The following is a 25,319-nucleotide window of genomic DNA, read 5'->3' as shown; positions in this document are numbered from 1 at the left end:
TCTATTTGCTTAAATTGCCAACTTCCCTCCATCCCTCTGCAGTAAGCTTGGAGGTCACCCACATGTGAGAATATCATGCCTGCTTGTCCTGGGATAAAGCACAGTTACTTACCGTAACAGGTGTTATCCAGGGACAGCAGGCATATATTCTCACAACCCACCCACCTCCCCGAGGTTGGCTTCTTGGCTAGTTAAGTGAACTGGAGACCACGAGGGGATGCACCCCCTAGTGGAGCAGGAAGGCACGCATGCGTGGAGCAGCAGAGCAAACTTAAATCTTCAATCAAGTTTGTTTGAAAATGCTTCCGCATCGGGGCTCCGTAGATGACGTCACCCACATGTGAGAATATATGCCTGCTGTCCCTGGATAACACCTGTTACGGTAAGTAACTGTGCTTTTTCGTATGGATTTTTGTGTCGTTTCACTTTCTGTTGCAATACTAAGAAATGAGTTGCTGATATTGCTTATGTTGCAGCCTTTACTACTATCACATCTTTTCTTTTGCCGGGGGTGGTCTCTATAATTGTCCTTCGTACATACACCACCCCCACCTTCTAGTTTAAATGCCTAGAAAAATATTGTCTAAATTTCTCTGCAAGGTTTCTTTTTCCTGCTGTAGTAATATGTAGTCCATCAGTGCAATATAGCTTCTTGTCCTTCCATGTATTTCCCCATCCTCCTATGTACCTGAAGCCTTCTTGATGACACCAGGCTCTGAGCCATCTATTAAAGTCCTCTGTGTTTTTCACTCTTTGCTCTCCTTTTCCATATGCAGGCAGTATTTCAGAAAAAGCTAAAGTCTTTACAAAAGGTTTCATGCCCTCACCAAGCTCCCGAAAAGCTTTCTGTGCTGCAAGTGTGGAGTTGTTGGCCAGGTCATTTGTTCCCAGATGGATAACAACATCAGTGTTAAAATCCTTAGTTTCTTCCTTAATTATAGTCAGTATTTGCCTGGAACTCCTGGTAGCTGAGGATCCTGGAAGACATTTCACTATTTTGGTCTCCTCGCCCTGTGTTCCAAGGTTAATGCCTCTGATGATGGAATCCCCCCCCAACAGTAATAGTTTTCTGTTTTTGGCTTTTTTATTTGTACTTAGGATGTTCTTGTTCTCTTCAGTTTCCTTCATTGGTTCAAGTCCCACCTCCCTTCTGTTTTCCTGAGTATCGCAGTGCACTAGTGGAGCGAAGGAATTCTGTAGAGGTAATATTAGTGAAGGTGGATGTTTCTGTGTTATATGTCGCAGTCTTCCTGAGCCTACTGTGACCCATTTATTCCTGGGCAGTTTTATTCTTTGAGGTAGAGGTGGTAAGTTGGTATGATTTTGTGGAGTGATGGAAGCTGCTTTAATTGTATTCAATTCACTTACTATGCACAGTTCTGAATTTATATCTGCTGTCTATATTTTACAATATGGTCACCTTTTACTAAACCGCAATAGTGGTTTTTAGCGCAGGGAGCCTATGAGCGTCAAGAGCAGCGCTGGGCATTCAGCGCAGCTCCCTGCGCTAAAAACTGCTATTGTGGTTTAATAAAAAGGATGGAGGGTATATTTGTCTATTTTTGTATGCTATAAAAACCAAATACAGAGAGAGACTGAGAGCTGTTGACGAAGAGCTACGTGTGTGTCTTTCTTCGATTCCAGCCAGAATATCAGCTTTGTGTTCAGCCAAACAGGCCCAGGTTTCGCACTGAATAAAGTATTTTATAATTTTTCACTATTCTGTTTACTTAATATTTCATTATAAAGTAATTATAAAATACTTTCTTTGTGTTTATTTGATTCCTATTCAAGAGAATTACTTTATATATAGTCAATATAGGCACAGAGTTAAATTTTTTAACATTTTCTAATGGTGGTGTGCCTCATGATTTTTTTCATGAAACAAGTGTGCCTTTGCCCAAAAAAGGTTGAAAAGCACTACATTAATGAATATGTTAAACAGCAGCGGTCCCAGCACTGACTCCTGTGGGACACCATTCGTAACCCCTTTCCAGTCAGAGTAGTGTCTCTTTACTCCTACCCTCCGTTTCCTGTCCGCCAGCCAATTTTTTGATCCATCTGTGCACGTCCCCTCCACCATGTGGCTCCATAGTTTCCTTAGTAGGCACTCATGGGGTACCTTGTCGAAGGCTTTTTGGAAGTCCAGATATACGATGCAAATTAATGGAAACACTTTTAAAACAGAGAATAGTCAAGTTTCTGGAATCCTGTGGATTATAGGACTGGAGGCAACATGGATTCACTAGAAGTAGGTCTTGTCAGTCAAATCCAATTTCTTTGACTGCGTGACCAGAGTTTTGGATAGAGGATGTGTGCTAGATATGGTATATTTAGATTTTAGCAAAACCTTTGACAGTGTTCCACATAAACGTCTAATAAATAAACCGAGTGCTCTTGGGATGGGCACCCAAAGTGATGGGCTGGGTCAAGAACTGGTTGCGTGGAAGATGACAGAAGGTAGAGGTCAATGGAGATCGCTCTGAGGAAAGGGATGTTACCAGTTGTGTGCCTCAAGGTTCTGTTCTTGGACCTGTTCTTTTTAACATTTTTATAAGTGATATTGCTGAAGGGCTGTCGGGTAAGATTTTGCCTTTTTGTAGATGATACCAAAATCTGCAATAGAGTAGACATGCTAGATGGTGTGAATAACATGAAGAAAGACCTAGCGAAGCTTGAAGAATGATCTGAAATTTGCTAGCTAAAATGTAATTCTAAGAAATGCAAGGCCATGCATTTGGGCTGCAAAAACCCAAAGGAAAGGTACAGTTTAGGGGGTGAAGAACATTTGTACACGACAGAAGAGCGGGATTTAAGTGTGATTGTAAGTGATGATCTTAAGGTGCCAAACAGGTTGAAAAGGTGACAGCAAAAGCTAGAAGAATGCTAGGGTGCATAGGAAGAGGTATGGCCAGAAGGAAAAAGGAATTATTGATGCCCCTGTATAAGACTCTGGTGATACCTCATTTAGAATATTGTGTACAATTCTGGAGAACGCACCTTCAAAAAGATATAAAAAGGATGGAGTCGGTCCAGGGGAAGGCTACTAAAATGGTGCGTGGTCTTTGTCATAAGGCGTACGAGGACAGATTTAAAGATATAAATCTGTATACTTTGGAGGAAAGGTGGAAGAGGGGAGATATGATAGAGACGTTTAAATGCCTACATGGTGTAAATGAGCATGAGTCCAGTCTCTCATTTGAAAGGAAGCTCTGCAATGAGAGGGCATAGGATGAAGTTAAGAAGTGATAGTCTCAGGAGTAATCTAAGGAAATACTTTTTTACGGAAAGGGTGGTAGATACATGGAACAGTCTCCCGGAAGAGGTGGTGGAGACAGAGACTGTCTGAATTCAAGAAATCCTGGGATAGGCACTTGGGATCTCTTAGAAAGAGGAAGAGATAATGGTTACTGCGGATAGGCAGACTGATGGGCCATTTGGACTTTATCTGCCATCATGTTTCTATGAGCATTTTTGTAGATTTGTATAGTATATGATGTCCTAAGATGTTTTAAGAAATACTGTATTTTGCTGCATAAGACGCACTTTTTCCCCTCCAAAAGTGGGTGGAAATAAGGGTGTGTCTTATGGAAAGAATAGCCCCCCCTCCCCCCAGGTTACCTTATTTTAATTCTGGCACCGTCCCTCACTGGACGCGGCCACCTCTCTAGCGGCAGAGCGGTGCACAAGGCTGCCTGCCTGGTCCCGCGCTGATTCCTGCAAGAACTCTCGCGAGAAGCGGCGCAGGACCAGGTAGGTAGCCTTGTGTGCTTCTCTGCTGCTGAAGAAGAGAAGAGGAAGCGGGGGAAGTGGTGAGGGAAAAGCCAAATCCACTCTAGTTGGCTTTCATGTTATTGAAATTAGGCATTAAAAATCAGAGTAATTTCCTTATAGGGAAACTGTTTCCTCCAGGGAACTGTTTCCTTGTAAGCCCGCTGTCGCTAGAGAATCTTTTCAGTGGGATGCCAAATGTTCACCTGCCTTGTCCTCTGTCCCTACCTGGGGGAAGGCTTGGGGGGCTGCCTGCCTTGTCCCTACCTGGGGGGAGGCTTGGGGGGCTGCCTGCCTGCTTGTCTCCTATCCCTACCTGCCTGCCAGCCAATAGGCCTGCCTGTCCTGTGCCTGTCCTTGCCTGCCAGCCACTAGACCACCAGAGGGGAGACAGGGTGCAGATATTGGCAAGGAGTGTGGGGTTGGGTGCAGAGCCTGGCAAGGAGAATTTGGTTCAGAATAGGTTTTTTTCCCTTGTTTTCCTCCTCTAAATCTAGAGCGCGTCTTATGGTCAGATGTGTCTTATGGAGCGAAAAATACGGTATTCAGTACTGTAAGGTATGCAAAATTAAGAAAATATGTTGTGAGGCATTTCTTTTAAACATGGGTAATACTTTTATTGCTATTTTCTTTCTTTGTTTTCTCTTGCTCACTATGCACTCCCTTCTAATGTTCTTTTTATCAGGGAGGTTCAGAATGCACCAGATGCTGTACCTGAAGGAGGGCTCGACCCTCCACCTCTAGATACAGCATGGGTTGAGGCCACACGCAAAAAAGCCCTTCTGAAACTGGAAAAACTGGACACAGATCTGAAAAACTACAAAGGCAACTCAATTAAGGAGAGTATCAGGTAAGATAAGGAGGGAAATTAGAGACTAGCTGAGAACAAAATGGAGAGAAGTCTAGAATTTACCCCACTGCAGATGGGAATTTCATTCATTCTCAATCCACAGTAATCTACAAATCCACCACCGCCTCAACTTATAAGTTCTGGACTTTTAGATTTAATATTATTTTTAAAATATAGAGCCAGCACAGTGTGTCAGCTACAACCCTAAACAAAAGCATAGAAAGGGGGTAATCTGCATGGAGTAACATATACAACTTAGCCACTTTACTGAACAGACTCATTAAACCATGCTGGTCTTTATTTGCAGTCACTTTATCTCCTTTCTACATTTCCTCTCTTTTGGGATAGGGATTAGGACTTCTATAATGCCCTTTTCTTTAGCACTCTCCAGACTGGAATAGGATCTTACAAGTGGGTACATATTTCATCATGACCAGCAGGTAGAGACTGAGACAAAACTTTGGAAGTGTACATATCATGTGACCCCTCCCTAATTACCTCAGTTTTCTCTGTCTCCAGCAGATGTGGTGAGCTGTACCCATCTCCTTTGGTAGGGCTATTGGAATTTGTTTAGGAGTTTTTGTCCCTTTTTGTTTCCGGATTGAGCTTGGGTGGACCCTATTTGGGGGTGTCAAACCTGGTGGGTGACTTTGGGGGGTGTCAAACCTGGCAGGGTCTTGAGCAGAGTCTCTCCCCCCTTACTTCCACCACCTTAACTTTTTCTAGAGGTGCCTCAACAGTAAGCCTTACCCTCTGGTGGTAAGGCATATCGTTTAGAGAGCCAGTGGAGTCTGCTATGTGAAAAAAAAAATAATAATAATAATCCTGAGGCAGTGCCGCTCTGAAGGGTTGCTTTCCCTTTAAATATGCTGTAAATTACTGTATTTTTCAACTAACTGGTACTTTTCTTTCAGCTAGGTTGTGTATGGAGCAATTAAGCACTTCACAATTTGGTCCAGACGCTAGGCACTCGCAGCTGGCCTGAAAACAGCTGTTCGGGCTGGTGCGGTGGACGAATCTCATCGGCAGTGGTTGACGGTGTCCAGGGCTCCCCGCTGCTAGTGCCTCGCGAGCTGGCAGAGCTTTGCAGGGAAGCCTGGTCTTTTCCTGCCGCCCATGGAGGGATTTCCTCAGCCGCCGCCAGCTTTTGTCTGCTTTAACGGCTGGGACAGTTCAGTCTTCTCAGCTGCTACAGGCTATTTTTGGCACGTTTTTTCCTCAGTTAGCCCCTCCATTTTGTATTTAGCTTCAAGTGCCTTCTCCCTGTTTTGATATAACAGGGACAGGTTACAGCAGGGTCCCCTGCTGAGGCAGGGAGTCCCATGGGGCCACCAGGGTTTTTTCCCCCCCTCATTTTCTTTTTGCTTTGTGTCAAACATATTTTCTGGTGTCCTGGAGTCCTACTTGTGTCTAGGGGGTCTCAGGGGTTCCCTCCGTGCCCGCGTATGGCCTCGGATGAAGACTTGTTGTCTGAAGAGAGTTTTAACTACTGCATGAGGACCTGAACCATTGGGGACACCTCTAGGATCCTCTTGAGGGTACGGCCGCTGGTACTTGGTTTTTTTCTGTCTACCAGCGAGGAGATGTTGGAGGTGCACCTTTTTCAGAGGGACAAGCTTTCAGATCTGATTCAGCAGATCTCCTCTGTGTTGCGCTTTGAGGAGGCGCTGCCTGTGACCACAAGTGTAAAGGACCCTCTTCTTTGGGGGGTTTCCTCTACTTCCCACTCTTGTACAATGCTTCTGTTTTTTTCTGGATATTATCCTGGCGCAGTGTTCTTCACCAGAGGCATCTTTTCGGTTTGTGCACCCCTTGGCTTGTTTGTATCCTGTCCCAGTGGGGGATAAGACTACCTTAAAGTTGCCAGTGATGAACACGGTGGCCTCAGCTATTGCTACATGGCATACTGTGCCCATCGAGGACAGTTCTGTCTTTACAGACTCTGAGGACCGTAAGTTGGAGACCATTCTTAAACAGAATTTTGATGTGTCTGCCTTGGGGGTCCAGGCAGCTATTTGTGCAGGACTGGTGGCTCGGGCCATGTTTGGGTGGGCCAAGCAAGTCCTTGACAGAGAGTCTGCTGGTCAGGAGGTGGCGAAGATTCAGATGGCTGCCTCCTTTTCTCTCAGAAGTCCCTCTATGACTTCTTGCGGATGTTTGCCATCTTTTAAGCTGTGGGTGCAGGTTGGGCAGGGTGTGTTGGTCAGTTCATTTGGGGCACAGACACTTGGGTCGCTCATGTGGGGGAACTTGAGGGACAAAAAGCTGGGGACCATCTCTAATCCATTCACTAGGTGGACGCTGAGGGTCTGGAAAAGAGAGGCCTACAAATTGCTAGGTAAAAGTAAGGAGCTGTATCATTTGCCGTTGCGGTATGCTTCTGATTTTTTGCCTGGTAGAGATGGGGGGATATTTGTGAAGTGGGCAAGGAAAGGGTTGCAGTATTTTGGCCAGTTTCTGGAGAGGGAGTCCATTCGAGCTTTTCCTGAGCTTCAAGCTCTTTACCAGTTAGATTCTAAGGACCTTTTCCCGTATCTCCAATTGAAAAGTTATTTGCAGAAGGCTAAACAAGCTGATGCTGCGGTTTATAGTTGTTCTGACTTTGAGCAGCTGTTGGAGACACCAGTACAACGAGGTTGCATTTCTTTGTTGTACAAGTGGTTGCATCAGGAGCGGGGCCAGAAACCTTCATACCTATTGGCTTGGTTTCTCAGTTCTTTTAGTACCCTTGGGTGGATGCCGTCCGGGCCCGGTGATTTGTCGCTCTTTAGTCTGTCTATCTGTCTGAGGACATCCTCTTTGCTTACCTCTAGTTGTACCAGCCTTTCGTCGTGTTCTCCGCTTATAATCACCTCGGGTTCTGGGATATTGGATGTGTCCTCTCTGGTGAAGACCGACGAGAAGAATTTGTTTAACCTTTCAGCTATCTCTTTTTCCTCCTTTATCGCTCCTTTCCTGTCTCCGTCGTCCAGTGGTCCCACTTCCTCTCTGGCTGGTTGTTTCCCTTTCACATACCTGAAGAAGGGTTTGAAGTTTCTTGCTTCTCCTGCCAGTCTTTCCTCATATTCTCTCTTTGCCTTCCTGACCTCTCGATGACATTCTTTCTGGTGTGTTTTGTGCTCTTCCTGGTTTTCCTTTGTTGGATCCTTTTTCCATTTCTTGAAGGATGATTTCTTGTCGCTTATCGCCTTTTTAACTGCAGATGTTATCCATGCTGGGTTTCTAGTTCGAATTTTTTTGCACCCTTTCCTAAACCTTGGGACGCACAGGTCTTGTGCCTCGAGCACTGTGCCTTTAAGCAATGTCCAGGCTTCCTTTACGGTCTTCACCTTCCCTGAGTTGCTGCTGAGTTTTTTTCCTACCATTTTCCTCATGTCCTTGTAGTTTCCCTTTCTGAAGTTGAGTGCTGTCGTTTTGGTTCTTTTCACCTTTGATGTTCCCATGTTTAATTTGTACTGGATCATGTTGTGATCACTGTTCCCTAATGGTGCTATTACCACCACTTCCTTTGCGGGTCCTTCTAGCCCATTGAGGATTAGGTCTAGCGTGGCATCCCCTCGCGTTGGTTCCGTGACCAGCTGCTCCATGAAACAGTCCCTTATCGCCTCTAGGAATTTAGTTTCTCTCGTGCAATTTGAGTGCCCAATGTCCCAGTCTATTCCCGGATAGTTGAAATCCCCCATAACCACCACCCTTCCACTTTTGCACTCCTGCCTCAGTTCGGCCTCCAGTTCCAGGTCGTTTGCTTCTGACTGCCCTGGTGGGCGATAGTACAATCCCAATTTGATGTCAGCTCCTTCCCCTCCTGTCAGCTTAACCCATAGTGACTCCAGACTGTCTGCCCTTATTGTTGATTCTGTTCTGGATGAAGGAATGGAGTCCTTTATATACAGTGCTATTCCTCCCCCCTTTTTGTGTGCTCTGTCCTTCCTGTAGAGTTTATACCCTGGAAGGGCCACATCCCATTTGTTGTCCTCTGTCCACCATGTCTCTGTGATTCCTATTATGTCTATGTCCTTATTTCCGGCTATAACTTCTAGCTCCCCCATTTTAGTCCTTAGGCTCCTAGCATTTGTATATAGGCTTCCACTCCTTCTTGTCAGGCAAATCGGTCCGAGTTCTGTCAGACATTGCCACGGCAGTGGCCTATGTCACTTGTCAGGGGGGCACCAAGAGCACTTAGGTGGCGCAGGTGGCGGCGCGGCTCTGCTCATGCTCTGGGTAGAGTCGCATCTTCAGGACATCTCGGCCTCCCACATAGCCGAAGTGGAGAATGTTCAAGCGGACTTCCTCAGTCGTCACATGTTAGATCCCGGAGAGTGGTATCTAAGCCACATGGCCTTGCAGTTGATAGTGCAGTCTTGGGGTCAGCCCCTAATGGACCTGATGGCCACAAGAGTAAACGCCAAAACTCCCCGCTTCTTCAGTCGTCGCAGAGACGGTCATGCCGAGGGTCTGGATTCTCTGGTTCAACATTGACCAACGGAGGGGCTGTTGTATGTTTTCCCTCCATGGCCATTAGTGGGCAGAGTTCTTCTCTGCATAGTTCAACATCCGGACCTTGTGGTTCTGGTGGCTGCGGATTGGCCCAGGAGACCGTGGTATACGGATCTGGTGAGGCATCTGGTGTCAGATCCTCTTCCTCTTTCGCATGATCTTCTGACTCAGGGCCCCATTCCCTTGTTTGATCCGAGTCCCTTTTGTCTTAAGGCTTGGCTCTTGAAAGGAATCGCCTAGGTAAGAAGGGGTATTCAGACAAAGTGATCTCCACTCACTTGGGGTCCCGCAGACTTTCCACTTCTCGGGCTTATGTGCGAGTTTGGTGTATATTTGAGGAGTGGTGTATGGCGTGAGGAATGGTTGCTTTTCACGCTTCCCTGCCTTACATCTTAGAGTTCTTGTAGGATTGCCTGGACAGGGGTATGGCTTGGTCTTCTCTCCGGGTTCAGCTTGCGGCCCTTTCAACCTTTCGTGGGTTATTACGGGGTCAGCATCTGACTGCCATTCCTGATGTCACTCACTTTTTGCGGGCGGCCAAGTTGCTCAAGCCTCCTGTGCAACCATTTGTTCCCTATTGGGTTTTGAATCTAGTTCTGTCCAGGCTTGTGCACCCCCCATTTGAGCCTTTGGGTGCCTGCACATTGAAGAACCTTACTCTTAAGAGGTCTTCTTGGTGGCTATTACTTCTGCTAGATGTGTTTCGGAGCTACAGACTCTGTCTTATAGGTCTCCCTTCCTGGAGTTTTCTAGGGAGCAGGTAGTGTTGAGGTCTGTTCCTTCCTTTCTGCCAAAGGTAGTTTCTCCTTTTCATGTCAATCAGGCAGTGGTCCTCCAAGTATTGGGTAGTTGGGAAGGATCTTTAGAGCAGAAACAGTTGTGCAAGTTGGATGTTGGTCGGGTCCTTCACTCTTATGTGCAGAGAACCTAGGAGATAGGAAATCAGATCATCTTTTTGTCCTTCTAGGGGGTCCTTGTAGGGGGGATGGCGTTTCCAAAGCTACCATTGCGCGCTGGATCAAGGAGACTATTGTTTCCGCTTATCTTCTTCAGAAAAAGACTGTTCCGGAATTTCTCAATGCTCATTCTACTCACGGTCAGGCAGCTTCTTGGGCTGAGTCATCGCTGGTGCCTCCTGTTGATATTTGTAAGACGGCGATCCGGTTTGTTCTACATTCCTTTGTCAGATACTACCGTGTGGACTTTCAGGTGCGTCGGGACGCGGTGTTCGGTGTGCGTGTTCTGGTGTTAGCCCTTCGGGGGTCCCACCCATGATGGGGACTGCTTTGGTATGTCCCGCTTGTAAGATCCTATACCAGTCTAGAGAGTAACATAGTAACATAGTAGATGACAGCAGATAAGACCCGAATGGTCCATCCAATCTGCCCAACCTGATTCAATTTAAATTTTTTATTTTTTCTTCTTAGCTATTTCTGGGCAAGAATCCAAAGATTTACCCTGTACTGTGCTTGGGTTCCAACTGCCGAAATCTCTGTTAAGACTTACTCTAGCCCATCTACACCCTCCCAGCCATTGAAGCGCTCCCCAGCCCATCCTCCACCAAACGGCCATATACAGACACAGACCAGTACTGGCCTTAGTTCAATATTTAATCTTATTTTCTGATTCTAGATCTTTTGTGTTCATCCCACGCTTCTTTGAACTCAGTCACAGTTTTACTCTCCACCACCTCTCTCGGGAGCGCATTCCAGGCATCCACCACCCTCTCCGTAAAGTAGAATTTCCTAACATTGCCTTTGAATCTACACCCCTCAACCTCAAATTATGTCCTCTGGTTTTACCATTTTCCTTTCTCTGAAAAAGATTTTGTTCTACGTTAATACCCTTCAAGTATTTGAACGTCTGAATCATATCTCCCCTATCTCTCCTTTCCTCTAGGGTATACATATTCAGGGCTTCCAGTCTCTCCTCATACGTCTTCTGGCGCAAGCCTCCTATCATTTTCGTCGCCCTCCTCTGGACCGCCTCAAGTCTTCTTATGTCCTTCACCAGATACGGTCTCCAAAATTGAGCACAATACTCCAAGTGGGGCCTTACCAATGACCTGTACAGGGGCATCAACACCTTCTTCCTTCTACTGACTACGCCTCTCTTTATACAGCCCAGCATCCTTCTGGCAGCAGCCACTGCCTTGTCACACTGTTTTTTCACCTTTAGATCTTCGGACACTATCACCCCAAGGTCCTACTCCCCGTCCGTGCATATCAGCTTCTCTCCTCCCAGCATATATGGTTTCTTCCTATTATTAATCCCCAAATGCATTACTCTGCATTTCTTTGCATTGAATTTTAGTTGCCAGGCAGTAACTGGCCTAGTTCAATCTTTAATATTATTTTCTGATTCTAAATCTTCTGTGTTCATCCCACGCTTCTTTGAACTCAGTCACAGTTTTACTCTCCACCACCTCTCTTGGGAGCGCATTCCAGGCATCCACCACCCTCTCCGTAAAGTAGAATTTCCTAACATTGCCCCTGAATCTACCACCCCTCAACCTCAAATTATGTCCTCTGGTTTTACCATTTTCCTTTCTCTGGAAAAGATTTTGTTCTACGTTAATACCCTTTAAGTATTTGAACGTCTGAATCATATCTCCCCTGTCTCTCCTTTCCTCTAGGGTAAGCCCTGAATATGTTTACCCTAGAGGAAAGGAGAGACAGGGGAGATATGATTCAGACGTTCAAATACTTAAAGGGTATTAACGTAGAACAAAATCTTTTCCAGAGAAAGGAAAATGGTAAAACCAGAGGACATAATTTGAGGTTGAGGGGTGGTAGATTCAGGGGCAATGTTAGGAAATTCTACTTTACGGAGAGGGTGGTGGATGCCTGGAATGCGCTCCCAAGAGAGGTGGTGGAGAGTAAAACTGTGACTGAGTTCAAAGAAGCGTGGGATGAACACAAAAGATCTAGAATCAGAAAATAAGATTAAATATTGAACTAAGGCCAGTACTGGTCTGTGTCTGTATATGGCCGTTTGGTGGAGGATGGGTTAAAGATTGAACTAGGCCAGTTACTGGGCAGACTTGTACGGTCTGTTTCTGTGTATGGCCGTTTGGAGGAGGATGGGCAGGGGAGGGCTTCAATGGCTGGGAGGGTGTAGATGGGCTGGAGTAAGTCTTAACAGAGATTTCGGCAGTTGGAACCCAAGCACAGTACCGGGTAAAGCTTTGGATTCTCGCCCAGAAATAGCTAAGAAAAAAAAAAAAAAATTTAAATTGAATCAGGTTGGGCAGACTGGATGGACCATTCGGGTCTTTATCTGCCGTCATCTACTATGTTACTATGTCCTCTAACTTTTGCAGATCCTTTTTCATATTTTTCACTCCCTCTTCGGTGTCTACTCTGTTACAAATCTTGGTATCATCTGCAAAAAGGCACACTTTTCCTTCTAACCCTTCAGCAATATCACTTACATACATATTGAACAGGATTGGCCCCAGCACCGAATCCTGAGGGACTCCACTAGTCACCTTTCCTTCCTTCGAGCGACTTCCATTAACCACCATCCTCTGGCGTCTGTCCGACAGCCAGTTTCTGACCCAGTTCACCACTTTGGGTCCTAACTTCAGCCCTTCAAGTTTGTTCAACAGCCTCCTATGAGGAACTGTATCAAAGGCTTTGCTGAAATCCAAGTAAATTACATCTAGCATATGTCCTCGATTCAGCTCTCTGGTCACCTAATCAAAAAATTCAATCAGGTTCGTTTGGCACGATTTACCTTTTGTAAAGCCATGTTGCCTCGGATCCTGTAACCCATTAGATTCAAGGAAGTACACTATCCTTTCTTTCAGCAAAACTTCCATTATTTTTCCAACAACTGAAGTGAGGCTCACCGGCCTGTAGTTTCCTGCTTCATCCCTGTGACCACTTTTATGAATAGGGACCACATCCGCTCTCCTCCAATCCCCAGGAATCACTCCCGTCTCCAGAGATTTGTTGAACAAGTCTTTAATAGGACTCGCCAGAACCTCTCTGAGCTCCCTTAGTATCCTGGGATGGATCCTGTCTGGTCCCATCGCTTTGTCCACCTTCAGTTTTTCAAGTTGCTCATAAACACCCTCCTCCGTGAACGGCACAGAATCTACTCCATTTTCTCGTGTAACTTTGCTAGACAATCTCGGTCCTTCTCCAGGATTTTCTTCTGTGAACACAGAACAAAAGTATTTGTTTAGCACATTCGCTTTCTCCTCATCACTTTCCACATATTGGTTCCCAGCATCTTTTAGCCTAGCAATTCCATTTTTCATCTTCCTCCTTTCACTAATATATCTGAAAAAAATTTTTGTCTCCCTTTTTTTACATTTTTAGCCATTTGTTCTTCCGCCTGTACTTTCTCCAGATTTATCTCTCTCTTGGCTTCTTTCAGTTTCACCCTGTAGTCCTTTCTGCTCTCCTCTTCTTGGTTTTTTTTATATTTCACGAACGCCAACTCTTTCGCCTTTATTTTCTCAGGCACTAGGTTGGAGAACCATATCGGCTTCCTTTTTCTCTTGTTTTTATTGATTTTCTTCACATAAAAGGTCCGTAGCCATTTTTATCGCTCCTTTCAGCTTAGACCACTGTCTTTCCACTTCTCTTATGTCCTCCCATCCTAACAGCTCTTTCTTCTAAGTATTGTGCGGCCGTTCTCCACTTTAGCCGTTATATCAAACCAAACCATTTGATGATCGCTACTTCCCAGGTGAGCACCCACTCGAACATTAGAGATATTCTCTCCATTTGTGAGGACCAGATCCAATATTGCTTTTTCCCTTGTGGGTTCCGTCACCATTTGTCTGAGCAGAGCCTCTTGAAAGGCTTCCACAATCTCCCTACTTCTTTCCGATTCTGCTAAAGAAGGAGAAATTAGGTTCTTACCTGCTAATTTACTTTCTTTTAGCTTCACCAGACCGGTATAGGATCCCACCCTTTCTATTGTTGTATTCTTGCATGCAGATTTTCATTTATCGATCGGTTTCTAGTATTTTTCTAGGGTCGGGGAGATTAAGAACAGCAGCTGTGGCTTGGCTGGCGAGCTGTGGGGACCTTTGCTATGTGCATTTGTTTCTTTGCACTTTCCAACAGCATTTCTGTTTTTATTTGTTGATACTCCTGTTCGGAGTCTTGTTTGTTTGTCTGTATATAGTTCTTACTTCTGCTTGGCTATTTGGCAGACTGAGGTAATTAGGGAGGTGTCACATATGTACAGTTCCAAAGTTTTGTCTTGGTCTCCACCTGCTGGTCATGATGACATATATACCCACTTGTAAGATCCTATACTGATCTGGGGAAGCTAAAATAAAGTAAATTAGCAGGTAAGAACCTGATTTCTCCTTGTATTTTATATAACCACACTCAAAGTGGTTTTACTGACCCAGTAAGGCTATTCTTACGTTTTTATCGTAACTGGTTTTTAGAAAAGTTTGGACAATTTACTGAAGGAAAAGTCCATAGTCTGTTATTGAGAGAGACATGTGGAAGCCACTGCTTGCCCAGGATCGGTAGCAAGGAATATTTCTACTCCTTCGGTTTTGGCCAGGTACTAGTGACCTGGATTAGCCACCATGAGAATGGGCTACTGGGCTTGATGGACCATTGGTCTGACCCAGTAAGGCTATTCTTATGTTCTTATGTACATACAAGCATTTTTCCCTGTCTATCCCGGTGGGCTCACAATCTATCTAATGTATCTGGGGGTAGTAGAGGATTAAGTGACTTGCCCAGGGGCACAAGGAGCAGTGCAGGGTTTGAATCTATAAGCTCAGGGTGCTAAGGCTGTAGCTTTAAACCCTAGGCCACACTTAATCATTTGGTATAACTGTATCTCAGGTTATGGCTCTCTATACACATTGGTGAGACTGGCACTATATCTAGGACTGTGACTGTATTACCCATGCTATGGGCATTTGTGTATGAATGTTTCCTCATGTTGGTCTTGTTACCCTTTTTCGGACCACAGTTGAAGGCATGGTAGACTTCAGAGGGTGGTGGTAAACGGTACCCACTCCAGAACGTCGAATGTGACCAGTGGAGTGCCACAGGGCTCGGTCTTGGGCCCGATTCTATTCAACTTATTCATAGGAGATATGACCCAAGGGCTTAGAGGAAAAGTATCACTGTTCGCCGACGACGCCAAACTATCCAACATAGTAGGTAAAAGCACTTTGCCTGACAGTATGATGCAGGACCTACTACTACTGGAACAGTGTCATCGACTTGGCAGCTAAGCTTCAATGCTAAAAAGTGTAAGATAATGCACCTGGGTAAGAGAAATCCGTGCAGAACTTACACACTAGATGGTGAGATCTTGACTAGGATCACGGCAGAACGTGATTTAGGGGTGATCATTAGTGATGACATGAAGGCTGCCAATCAAGTAGAGAAGGCTTCCTCAAAGGCAAGGCAAATGATGGGTTGTATCCGTAGAGGTTTTGTTAGCAGGAGACCTGAAGTCATAATGCCATTGTACAGATCCATGGTGAGACCTCATTTGGAGTATTGTGTTCAATTCTGGAGACCACACTACCGGAAAGATGTACTGAGAATTGAGTTGGTCCAGCGAATGGCCACCAGGATGGTCTTGGGGCTCAAGGATTTCACGTATGAGGAACGGCTAAATAAATTGCAGCTGTACTCACTTGAGGAACGAAGAGAGAAGGGAGACATGATTGAGACGTTTAAGTATATCACGGGCCGTATCGAGGCAGAAGATGATGTCTTCTGTCTTATAGGACCTCGAACACCAGAGGGCATCCGCTGAAATTCAGAGGAGGGAAGTTTCATGGTGATTCCAGAAAGTACTTCTTCACCGAAAGAGTGGTCGATCATTGGAACGAACTCCCACTGCAGGTGTCAGACTTTAAAAGAAAATGGGATATTCACATGGGATCTCTAGGGGAGTTAAGTCAGGGAGGTGGGTCATTAGAGTGGGCAGACTTGATGGGCTATGGCCCTTTTCTGCCATCATTTTCTATGTTTCTATGTTACTTATCAATTCAATTCAAAAAATCATTTATGAAAACAAGTCTGAGGATCAATTTGCCAGGAAATGCCTCAACCAGGAATTAATTGGTTGGAGGCTGGCATATTCTGAAGACTTAAAACAAAAATTGAAGTATCTAATAAATATATCTATTGAACATTTAATAACATTGTACAAACTGCTATATTTTACCATTGCAAATTTTTTAATGTCAGCCATCTTGGATTTTTAGCAGTCTTTTTTTCAAAAGCTCCCTGCACCTCCAAAAGTGCATTTTTTGCCTCAAATCTTGTTGGGCTGGAATCCTTGGGCTCTTCTACTTCAAATCCTGAAACGTGCCTTGCCACATAATGTAAGCAGTTATAATCTCGAAACCTGGGTAGATTAAGTTCTCCTAGCTCTTTCGATTTATTTTTTTTTAAATTTCATTAGAGCCAATCTTGGAAGTTTACCTCGCCATATGAAATTATTAAGAATTGTATCCAGTTGTTTGTAAATATTACAGGGAACATGCTCATAGTATATATAACTGCTAGAGCAATCATCATTTTGATAACATTCATGCCACCACCAGGAAATTATAGGGGAGTCCATTTATCATAGAGTTCTCTGACCTTCTGAAGTATCTGCATTTCATTAGTTGAAACTGTGGACAAGATACCGGTGAGGAGTATAATCCCCAAATATTTAAGTCCTGACGTTTTCCATTGAAAAGGTTAGCTGTCCATAAATAATTTGGGGCAATACACATTAAGTAGTAATATTTCAGACTTAGTTCAGTTTGTCTTATAGCCTGAAAAGACTCCAGATGCAGGCTCTGTCATCAGCATTCCTGGTTTATACTCCTTTTCCTTAAATTGAATTCTCTTAATAGTCTTGCATAAGAACATAAGCAATGCCTCTGCTGGGTCAGATCTGAGGTCCATCGTGCCCAGCAGTCCGCTCAAGCGGCGGCCCAATAGGTCCAGGACCTGTGCAGTAATCCTCTATCTATACCCCTCTATCCCCTTTTCCAGCAGGAAATTGTCCAATCCTTTCTTGAACCCCAGTACCGTACTCTGCCCTATTACGCCCTCTGGAAGCGCATTCCAGGTGTCCACCACGCGCTGGATAAAGAAGAACTTCCTAGCATTCGTTTTGAATCTGTCCCCTTTCAACTTTTATGAATGCCCTCTTGTTCTTTTAATATTCGAAAGTTTGAAAAATCTGTCCCTCTCTACTCTCTCTCTATGCCAGGGGTGTCGAACTCAATCAGAGAAGGGGCCAAAATCTAAAATCCAGCCTAAATCGCGGGCCGAATGGTTTACTGAACAGTCATAAACTGACAATGTTAACCAGAAATGTGAATTTAAAATGAGTGGAACAATCTTTTCCTTAACAGTGCTGTTAACTAACTCACATGCTATCAAGCAAAACAGTAATATTGGTATCAAGCAAAACAGTAATATTGGAATGTACCTAAAATGCTCATTGTTTTGTTTTCTGGCTAGATGTCTGACACCGTTTTCCCCGGATCAATGAGTCAATGTTCGGTTTTATTTCTTGGGCTGTAGCAACCCGCAAAACAGCATGGAGGTTGTCATCGGTAATGCGTGATCTGTGCTTGTTTTTGTTCAGATTCATTATTGAAAACATCTGTTCACAAAGATAGGTGCTCCCGAACATGGATAGAATACGGGCAGCATGAAGTCGGAGCTCTGGCATTGAGTCAGGGGGCAGTAGAGGGTAGAAGTCCTCAATTTCAACATCCTGAAACCTTGATTTCAGGCCACTGTCAGACTGAAGCTCGATTATCTCCATCTGAAGGTGATGGGGCACATTGTTGACATCAACTGTAAAAGGATTGGCAAAGATGTCAAAGCCTGAGTGCTGTGTTCTAAAGTCAGAGAAGCGCCGCTCAAATTCACTTAGTAAACGGCTAACTTTGGTAGCCAGCCGACTGCAAGGAAAAGTACCAGAAATAGTGGTTGAGATACTCAAACAAACAGGAAAGTGGGCAAGATTGTCCTGTTCCAGTTGGGACTTCCATAGTTGAAGTTTACGCTGGAATGCTGTGATCATGTCAGACATCTTCGTGATGACTTGTTTGCGTCTCTGCAGCTTCAGATTCAGTTGGGCGAGATGCTCGCATATGTCACACATCATAGCAAAATCACATAGCTAGGCGGGATCCGACAGTTCAGGCAAGGGCTTTCCTTTACTTCCATGAAAAGAGCAATTTGTTCTCTGAGCTCAAAAAATCTTTTGAGGACTGCGCTCTTGCTCAGCCATCTTACTTCTGTGTGGTATGGCACGTCTCCATGCTCTGCACCCACCTCCTGTAAAAACTGCTGGAACTGGCGATGATTCAGGCCACGTGCCCTTATAAAGTTAATAGTTTTAATGACTGTGGTCATTATGTCATTCATGTCCAGAACTTTTCCACACATAGCCTCTTGGTGGATAATGCAATGATAAGTAATCAAGGGTGTGTGGCAGTGACTTTTTTGCATTCTTTCCTTCATTAGTCCAACCAAGCCTTTCTTTTCTCCGCACATTGAAGGTGCGCCATCGGTAGTTAGCCCCACCAACTTTTCCCAGGGTAATTTAAAATTATTTATAGATTTCTCCACAGCCTCAAATATATCTCTACCAGTCGTCGTCCCATGCATGGCAGCTACATCCAAAAGTTCCTCAGTGACAGAGAGGTCGGTCTTCGTAGCACGTATAAAGATGGACAGTTGCGCTGTATCAGTGTTGTCTGTGCTTTCATCGATAGCAAGTGAAAAAGCGAGATAACTGCATGCCTGTTCGGCCAGCTGTGATGATAGATTTCCTGAGAGTTCTTGAACTCTGTCTGCAATGGTGTTTCTTGACATACTGACAGTTTGAAAACTCTGTATCTGGTCTGGGCATACTTTCTCACACACTTTTAGCATGCATTGCTTCAAAAAGGCACCCTCTGAAAAACACCTTGAAGTACGGGCAATTTCTTCAGCCACTATAAAGCTTGCTTTCACTGCAGCATCATTTTTCGCTGTAGCCTTTGTAAACATTTGCTGCTGTGATTGTAGTTTGACTTTTAGTTCTTTAACAATTTTATGCTTTTCTTCCAAAGTATATTTGCCATACTTAACATTATGTTTGGTGTCAAAATGACGACGTATATTGTACTCTTTCATCACCGACACTGTCTCATAACACAATATACACACTGGTTTGCCCTCACTAAGCACAAACATGTATTCATTTTCCCATTTGTCATTAAATTGTCTGCCTTCAACGTCAACTTTTCTTTTCCTGGACATTTTGGGATCAATATTGGCAGTAAAAGATGTAGTTTATTGGAAATCTGCGTTAGAATGAAAAAGTCAGTCAATAAATGCCTGGCTGGGTACAGATAGCAGATTCTGTTGCGATTTTTATGCCTACACTTTATGGCAGGAACTGGCAGCTTCTGCTGTGTATTTTTTTTACATAGTTCCCCCCCCCCCCCCCCCCCCGACGTCCGTTTCACCCCAAGCAGGACCGCTCGCACGCACCTGCACCCCCACCCCGAAGGACCGCCGACTCCCCGACTCCCAACACGATCGGGGCAAGAGGGAGCTCAAGCCCTCTTGCCCCCCCCGACTCCCCGACACGATCGGGGCAAAAAGGAGCCCAAGCCCTCTTGCCCCGCCGATTCCCCAACTCCCCGACAATATGGGGCCAGGAGGGAGCCCAAGTCCTCCTGGCCCTGGCGACCCCCCCCCCCGCTAGTTGTTCGGGCCAGGAGGGAGCCCAAACCCTCCTGACCACGGCGACCCCCTACCCCCACCCCGCACTACATTACGGGCAGGAGGGATCCCAGGCCCTCCTGCCCTCGACGCAAACCCCCCTCCCCCCCATCGACCGCCCCCCCCCAAGAACCTCCGACCCCCCTGGCCGACCCCCACGACACCCCCACCCCCCTTCCCCGTACCTTTCTGTAGTTGGCCGGACAGACCGGAGCCAAACCCGCCTACATAGAAATGCTACATAGAAAATTTATTCTAACAGAATACCTTGGTCACACACATAAGAACATAAGAACATAAGAAATGCCTCCGCTGGGTCAGACCCGAGGTCCATCGCGCCCAGCAGTCCGCTCACACGGCGGCCCAACAGGTCCAGGACCTGTGCAGTAAATTTCTATCTATACCCCTCTATCCCCTTTTCCAGCAGGAATTTGTCCAAACCTTTCTTAAAACCCAGTACTATACTCTGCCCTATAACTTCCTCTGGAATTGTATTCCAGGTGTCCACCACACGTTGTGTAAAGAAGAACTTCCTAGCATTAGTTTTGAATTTGCCTCCTTTCAACTTTTCCGAATGCCCTCTTGTTTTTTTATTTTCTGAAAGTTTGAAGAATCTGTCCCTCTCTACTCTCTCTATGCCCTTCATGATCTTGTAAGTCTCTATCATATCCCCTCTTAATCTTCTCTTTTCTAGGGAAAAGAGTCCCAGTTTTTCCAATCTCTCAGCATATGAAAGGCTTTCCATCCCCTTAATCAGTCGTGTTGCTCTCCTCTGAACTCTCTCGAGCAATGCCATATCCTTTTTAAGGTATGGTGACCAATACTGGACGCAGTACTCAAGATGTGGACGCACCATTGCCCGATACAGCGGCAGGATAACTTCTTTCGTTCTGGTTGTAATACCTTTCTTGATTATACCTAGCATTCTATTCGCTCTCTTAGCGGCAGCTGCACACTGTGCTGTCGGCTTCATTGTCATGTCCACCATCACCCCCAAGTCCCTTTCTTGTGCACTCTCATTCAAAAACTTCCCTCCCATCACATAATTATACCTTGAGTTTTTGCTTCCCACATGCAATACTTTACACTTCCCAACATTGAATTTCATCTGCCATCTCTCTGCCCATTCCCCTAGTTTGTCCAAGTCTCTTTGCAATTCTTCGCAGTCCTCCTTTGTCCGAGCTCTACTAAATAGTTTGGTGTCGTCCGTAAATTTTATTATCTCACACTTCGTCCCTGTTTCTAGATCATTTATGAATATGTTAAAAAGCAGTGGCCCGAGCACCGAGCCCTGCGGAACACCACTCGTGACCTTTCTCCAGTCTGAGTAGTGGCCCTTCACCCCTACCCTCTGTTTCCTACCTTCTAACCAGTTTCTGATCCATCTATGCACGTCTCCGTCCACCCCATGGTTCTTCAGTTTCCGGAGTAGACGTTCATGAGGCACCTTGTCAAAGGCTTTCTGGAAATCTAGGTATATGATGTCTATGGGGTCTCCTCTGTCCATTTGTTTGTTAATTCCTTCGAAGAAGTGCTAAATACATAATAGCTGACCAAAAATGATAAACATAAATTAAGCCAATATCCTAAGAAGCGAAAACAGGAAGTTGCATCATAAGGACAAGACCTGACAGAGGGGAGGTCATGAGTAGTATAATGTGTAATTGGCTGGCAGGAGGAAGGGAGGGAGGAAAGAAGATTCGGAGAGCACTAAGCACAAGTCTCCTCCCTCCCCCACAGGAGCAAATCTTTTTACCACTTTCGCGGAGCGGTGAAAAGCTTTATTCATGCACCTGCGGTAAATGGCTCTAATCTTTTCCCATTCCTGTGGTTTTACTGTGATTTACCGTGGAAACGGGTCACTGTGTCATTCTCTACTTCATAGGTCTCTGAGGCTGCCTTGATCCATCAACTGGGTGACCCATTTTAGATTCATTGCTATGCTTCCCTCTTGGAAGCTTATCCATTAAAGGATGCTCTATCTAAAATCACGTGCTCTGACTTTTAAAGTTAATAGTTGTGTTTTTAGATTTTGAAAATACACCTTACTTTCCCGAATTAAGGGTATAGATGTTAAATAGTGCGATTGATCTTCCCCCGTATGTTATATTTATTATTTGGTTTTATATCCTGTCTTCCCCAAAGAGCTCAGAATGGGTTACAGTCTACATTCAAAGTGTTACAATATGCAATTTACATTCATTGTGTTACAATATATCGTTACATAGAGTTACTCTCTGATGCTGCGAGGAGTTACGACTAAACTAATTTACAAGAATGGATAAAGAAATTCTCTGAACATTATTTAGTTTTAGAGGCAACTTGGATGGAGTCACTTTAGAATCAAGTAAGTGGTCCAAGTTAGGTGTATAGTAAGGGGAACATGACCACATAAGTTCAGCAAGTAATCATCACGTCTATCACAAGGGTGACATATGATTTGGACACTCGGTTGGTGCATGGGCATAGTTTATACACAAAAGATCAGCATTTTTGAGTGTCTAATCTTTAAGTTGCAGTCCTTGGAGAATTCCGCTGAGGCAATACGGAGAAATAGGGTGGAGGGAGTTTACAGTCGAGGGAATGGCTAGCCAAAAAGGTAGGTTTTTCTAGCATTTCTAAAGTTTAGGAGCCCTTTAAGGGATCTGATGTGTGGAGGTTGTCACCTGCCGGGGTCTTAGTAAAGTTCAGAAGACCTCCGGTAGAGGGTAGCACACTCCTGACGTGGCTCCCAAAGGGGGAGACCTCACTGGTGTCTCACTATCTTGGGCTTTGCTAAAAATAAAGCGCCGTGAGTCAAGTTGAACAAAATAATGTGCAAAGTTTAATTAATCACTTGCCACATAAATCATATCACCAATTATTATAGTCCAAGTTTCCTTTCTCCCCAAACAAGGCAAAAAGAAAGAAAACAGAAAACAAAAAGCCTTTTAACTTTCCCCCAGTCCAGTGAAAGCACAGCAAGCTTGCTATCAATTATACTTCCAGTCCAGGTTTTAGTGCTTGCTCTACCTGATCCCACAGGCTCTGAAAAACACTGTACAATTAGTCTCTTAAGCACTTATCCAGCCTTGAGCTGGAGTCCTGGGCTTACTAACCAACACAGTCCAAAGTTCTTCACCAGGTAAACTTGAAGCAAAAACACAAAAGACAAAAACTGAAGCCTTACTGCAGGCTCCTAAATTTCCAGCCCTGATTAGCTCACAGTTCTTTGGGCTTCTCCTGAGTTCCTGCACAGCTGCAATGTAGCAATCCAATCAAGCTGGTGCAGCACTGCTCTGAGCTTGTCTTTACAGCACAAAACAATCAAACAGTTCTGCCAAAAATCCTCTCCACTATTATTGCTGTACAGCCTTGTACCTGTAGTGTTTAGTGGAAAGTTGCCAAGCTCACATCCATGGCTTCTTCCATATCGGTCTCCAGCATACACCCTTCATCCAGGTCCATGCTTTCTGGTGTATCCAGCTGCTCTGCTGGTTCCTGAGGCATTGGAGCCTCACACTCCATTGGCTCTGGAGTGAGGTCTGGCCTTCTCCTGGCCCGGAGAACTCTCTCTCTCCGACTCTCTTGGGCAGCCTCCTTTAATGCTCTGGAGAGCTGCTTAACAGGCTTAGGGCCACGCCCTACACTGGGTGATTGTGTGCCTAGCTTGTGTGTTCTTGGGCTCCCCCTCAGGCTCCAGGGTAGAATATCACTGGGAGCTTGATTAAACCCCTTAGTGTGACTGGAAGCTTTTCTGGGCCGGGCAGTTAACCTATACTCAGGGCACTGCTCTAGGTTAGAAGGCTCAGGATAGGCAGCTAGGCTTTCAGGATCTTCTTCCTGATCCTTCTCAGTGAGAGTCTGGTCTCGAGTAAGAGACTGAGACCGGGGTTTCACTTTGACATGACCGTCTCGGGAAGCGGAAATGTCACATACCCCCTCACTTAAAGGCTGCCTAGTCTGAGGCTTCTGCTTCTGCTGGGGTGTCTCGTACATTCTAGACAGAACGTCCACATTGGCGTTAAGCTTAGCTAGTACATCAATACCGCCTACGGGTTTTATTAAACTTCTTCCCCTGATTAGTAGGTAATGGGTCAGGATCCATGAAATCGTCGGGCCACTGCAGTACTGGAGTTTCATACCCTGCCTGTACCCCTGGGCTAGTCTCCCCACCCGACTCCTCCAACACGTCCATTCTCTGAGCCAGGGCGGACACTGCCTGTCTGACTTCCCCTAACTCTTTTTCCCGAAGGGCATTAACCTGTTGCTGTAGCTTGTCCATATCCTCACTTGCTTCGTCCAGTGACTCCGCCATCTTTCCGAAGTGGCGTTCCCACCGTTCGAGGCCTGCCTCATTTTGTTTGGCCAGCAACTGAGCCTCTGTGTCTTTTCCCGCTAGACGGTCTTTAAGCTCTTCCGTTTTTTTAAGCCTCACCAACATATCTTGGCCGCGAGTTTGTTCCTCCTGTAGCTGTTTCCTTACTTGCTGCACTTGCCCATACATTTGAGCGAGGTCTTTTTGTAACTTCTCTACCTCCGCTCCTGTTGAACTGGCCTGGTTGCTAGCTGTTTCGGGTGTAATTATCTGTGGGCTTGCCTGATTCTGACCTGCCTTTAGTTTCTCCAGTTCCTCTCGTAAGGATTTTATCTCTTCCCGGAGAGTTTGGTCCTGTTCAGTTTGTTTCCCTTTCCCCCGGTGGCTGGGACTTCCCCTGCTTGCCCTTTATCTGAGGATCCGAACCCTTTTCCTCCCCTCTGAGTATCGGGAAGTTCTTTATATTTTGTCAATTTCGGGTGCCAAATGCGCTCACAAATCATTTGAGCGATTCGATCCCCGGGGCAGATCTTATAGTCAGTATTGCTCTGGTTAACTAGCAACACGGCTAAGTTACCCCTATAGTCCGGGTCAACCACCCCTGCGGCCACATCTATAGCGTGCCGTAGAGCTAACCCTGACCTCGGCGCTATCCTCAAGTAAGAGCCCGGTGGCGAGGACACCTGTATGTCTGTATTAATCAGCGCCCGGTTCTGCGCTGGGACTATCTGTTCTTGGGCGGCGTACAAATCGTATCCCGCGGCACAGTCATAAGCCCTTGTAGGAATATGGGCTTTATCAGATAAGGGAGCCCATCTTATCACCGGTTTCCAATTCGTACTTGGCCCCCGGGTACTCTCTCTCCTCCCCCAGGAGTAACCTTGGGACTGATTTCGTACCACTCTAGCCCCCATCACCCATTTCTGCTTGTGCAGGGGTTCACGCACCGCCTCTCCAGCTTGGGCAACCTGTTGGGTTAGGCCTGCCCAGTCCTTCCCTAGTACTACTGGATATGGTGAAAAGTCCACCACCGCTACCTTCATGTCCCAACTTCCCCTCTTCGTCTCTATGAGCATTTGGTGGAGAGGGTATTCCCGGGAGTCCCCATGTATACAGGCAAGGAAGACGGATTCGGGCCCTTCCCTAGGATGGCCTGCCTTACCAATCT

At 45.5% G+C, this 25,319-nt stretch overlaps 1 protein-coding gene across 10 annotated transcripts in view; it reads left to right on the top strand.

Annotated features, from left to right (window-relative positions):
- Positions 1-25,319, top strand: part of GPS1 (G protein pathway suppressor 1) — a 285,648-nt gene that overhangs the window by 86,202 nt on the left and 174,127 nt on the right. For all 10 annotated transcript variants that reach the window (XM_033962197.1, XM_033962201.1, XM_033962205.1 and 7 more), the window contains one exon: positions 4,457-4,621. In XM_033962197.1, the coding sequence (XP_033818088.1) occupies positions 4,457-4,621 (165 nt within the window). The remainder of the gene's footprint in view (positions 1-4,456; positions 4,622-25,319) is intronic.

This window comes from Geotrypetes seraphini, chromosome 10 (genome assembly GCF_902459505.1).
Source record: "Geotrypetes seraphini chromosome 10, aGeoSer1.1, whole genome shotgun sequence".
In the NCBI taxonomy this organism is placed as follows: Eukaryota; Metazoa; Chordata; class Amphibia; order Gymnophiona; family Dermophiidae; genus Geotrypetes; species Geotrypetes seraphini.
Note: the sequence above shows the minus strand (reverse complement) of the source record. Positions and strands in the feature narration are given on the sequence as shown.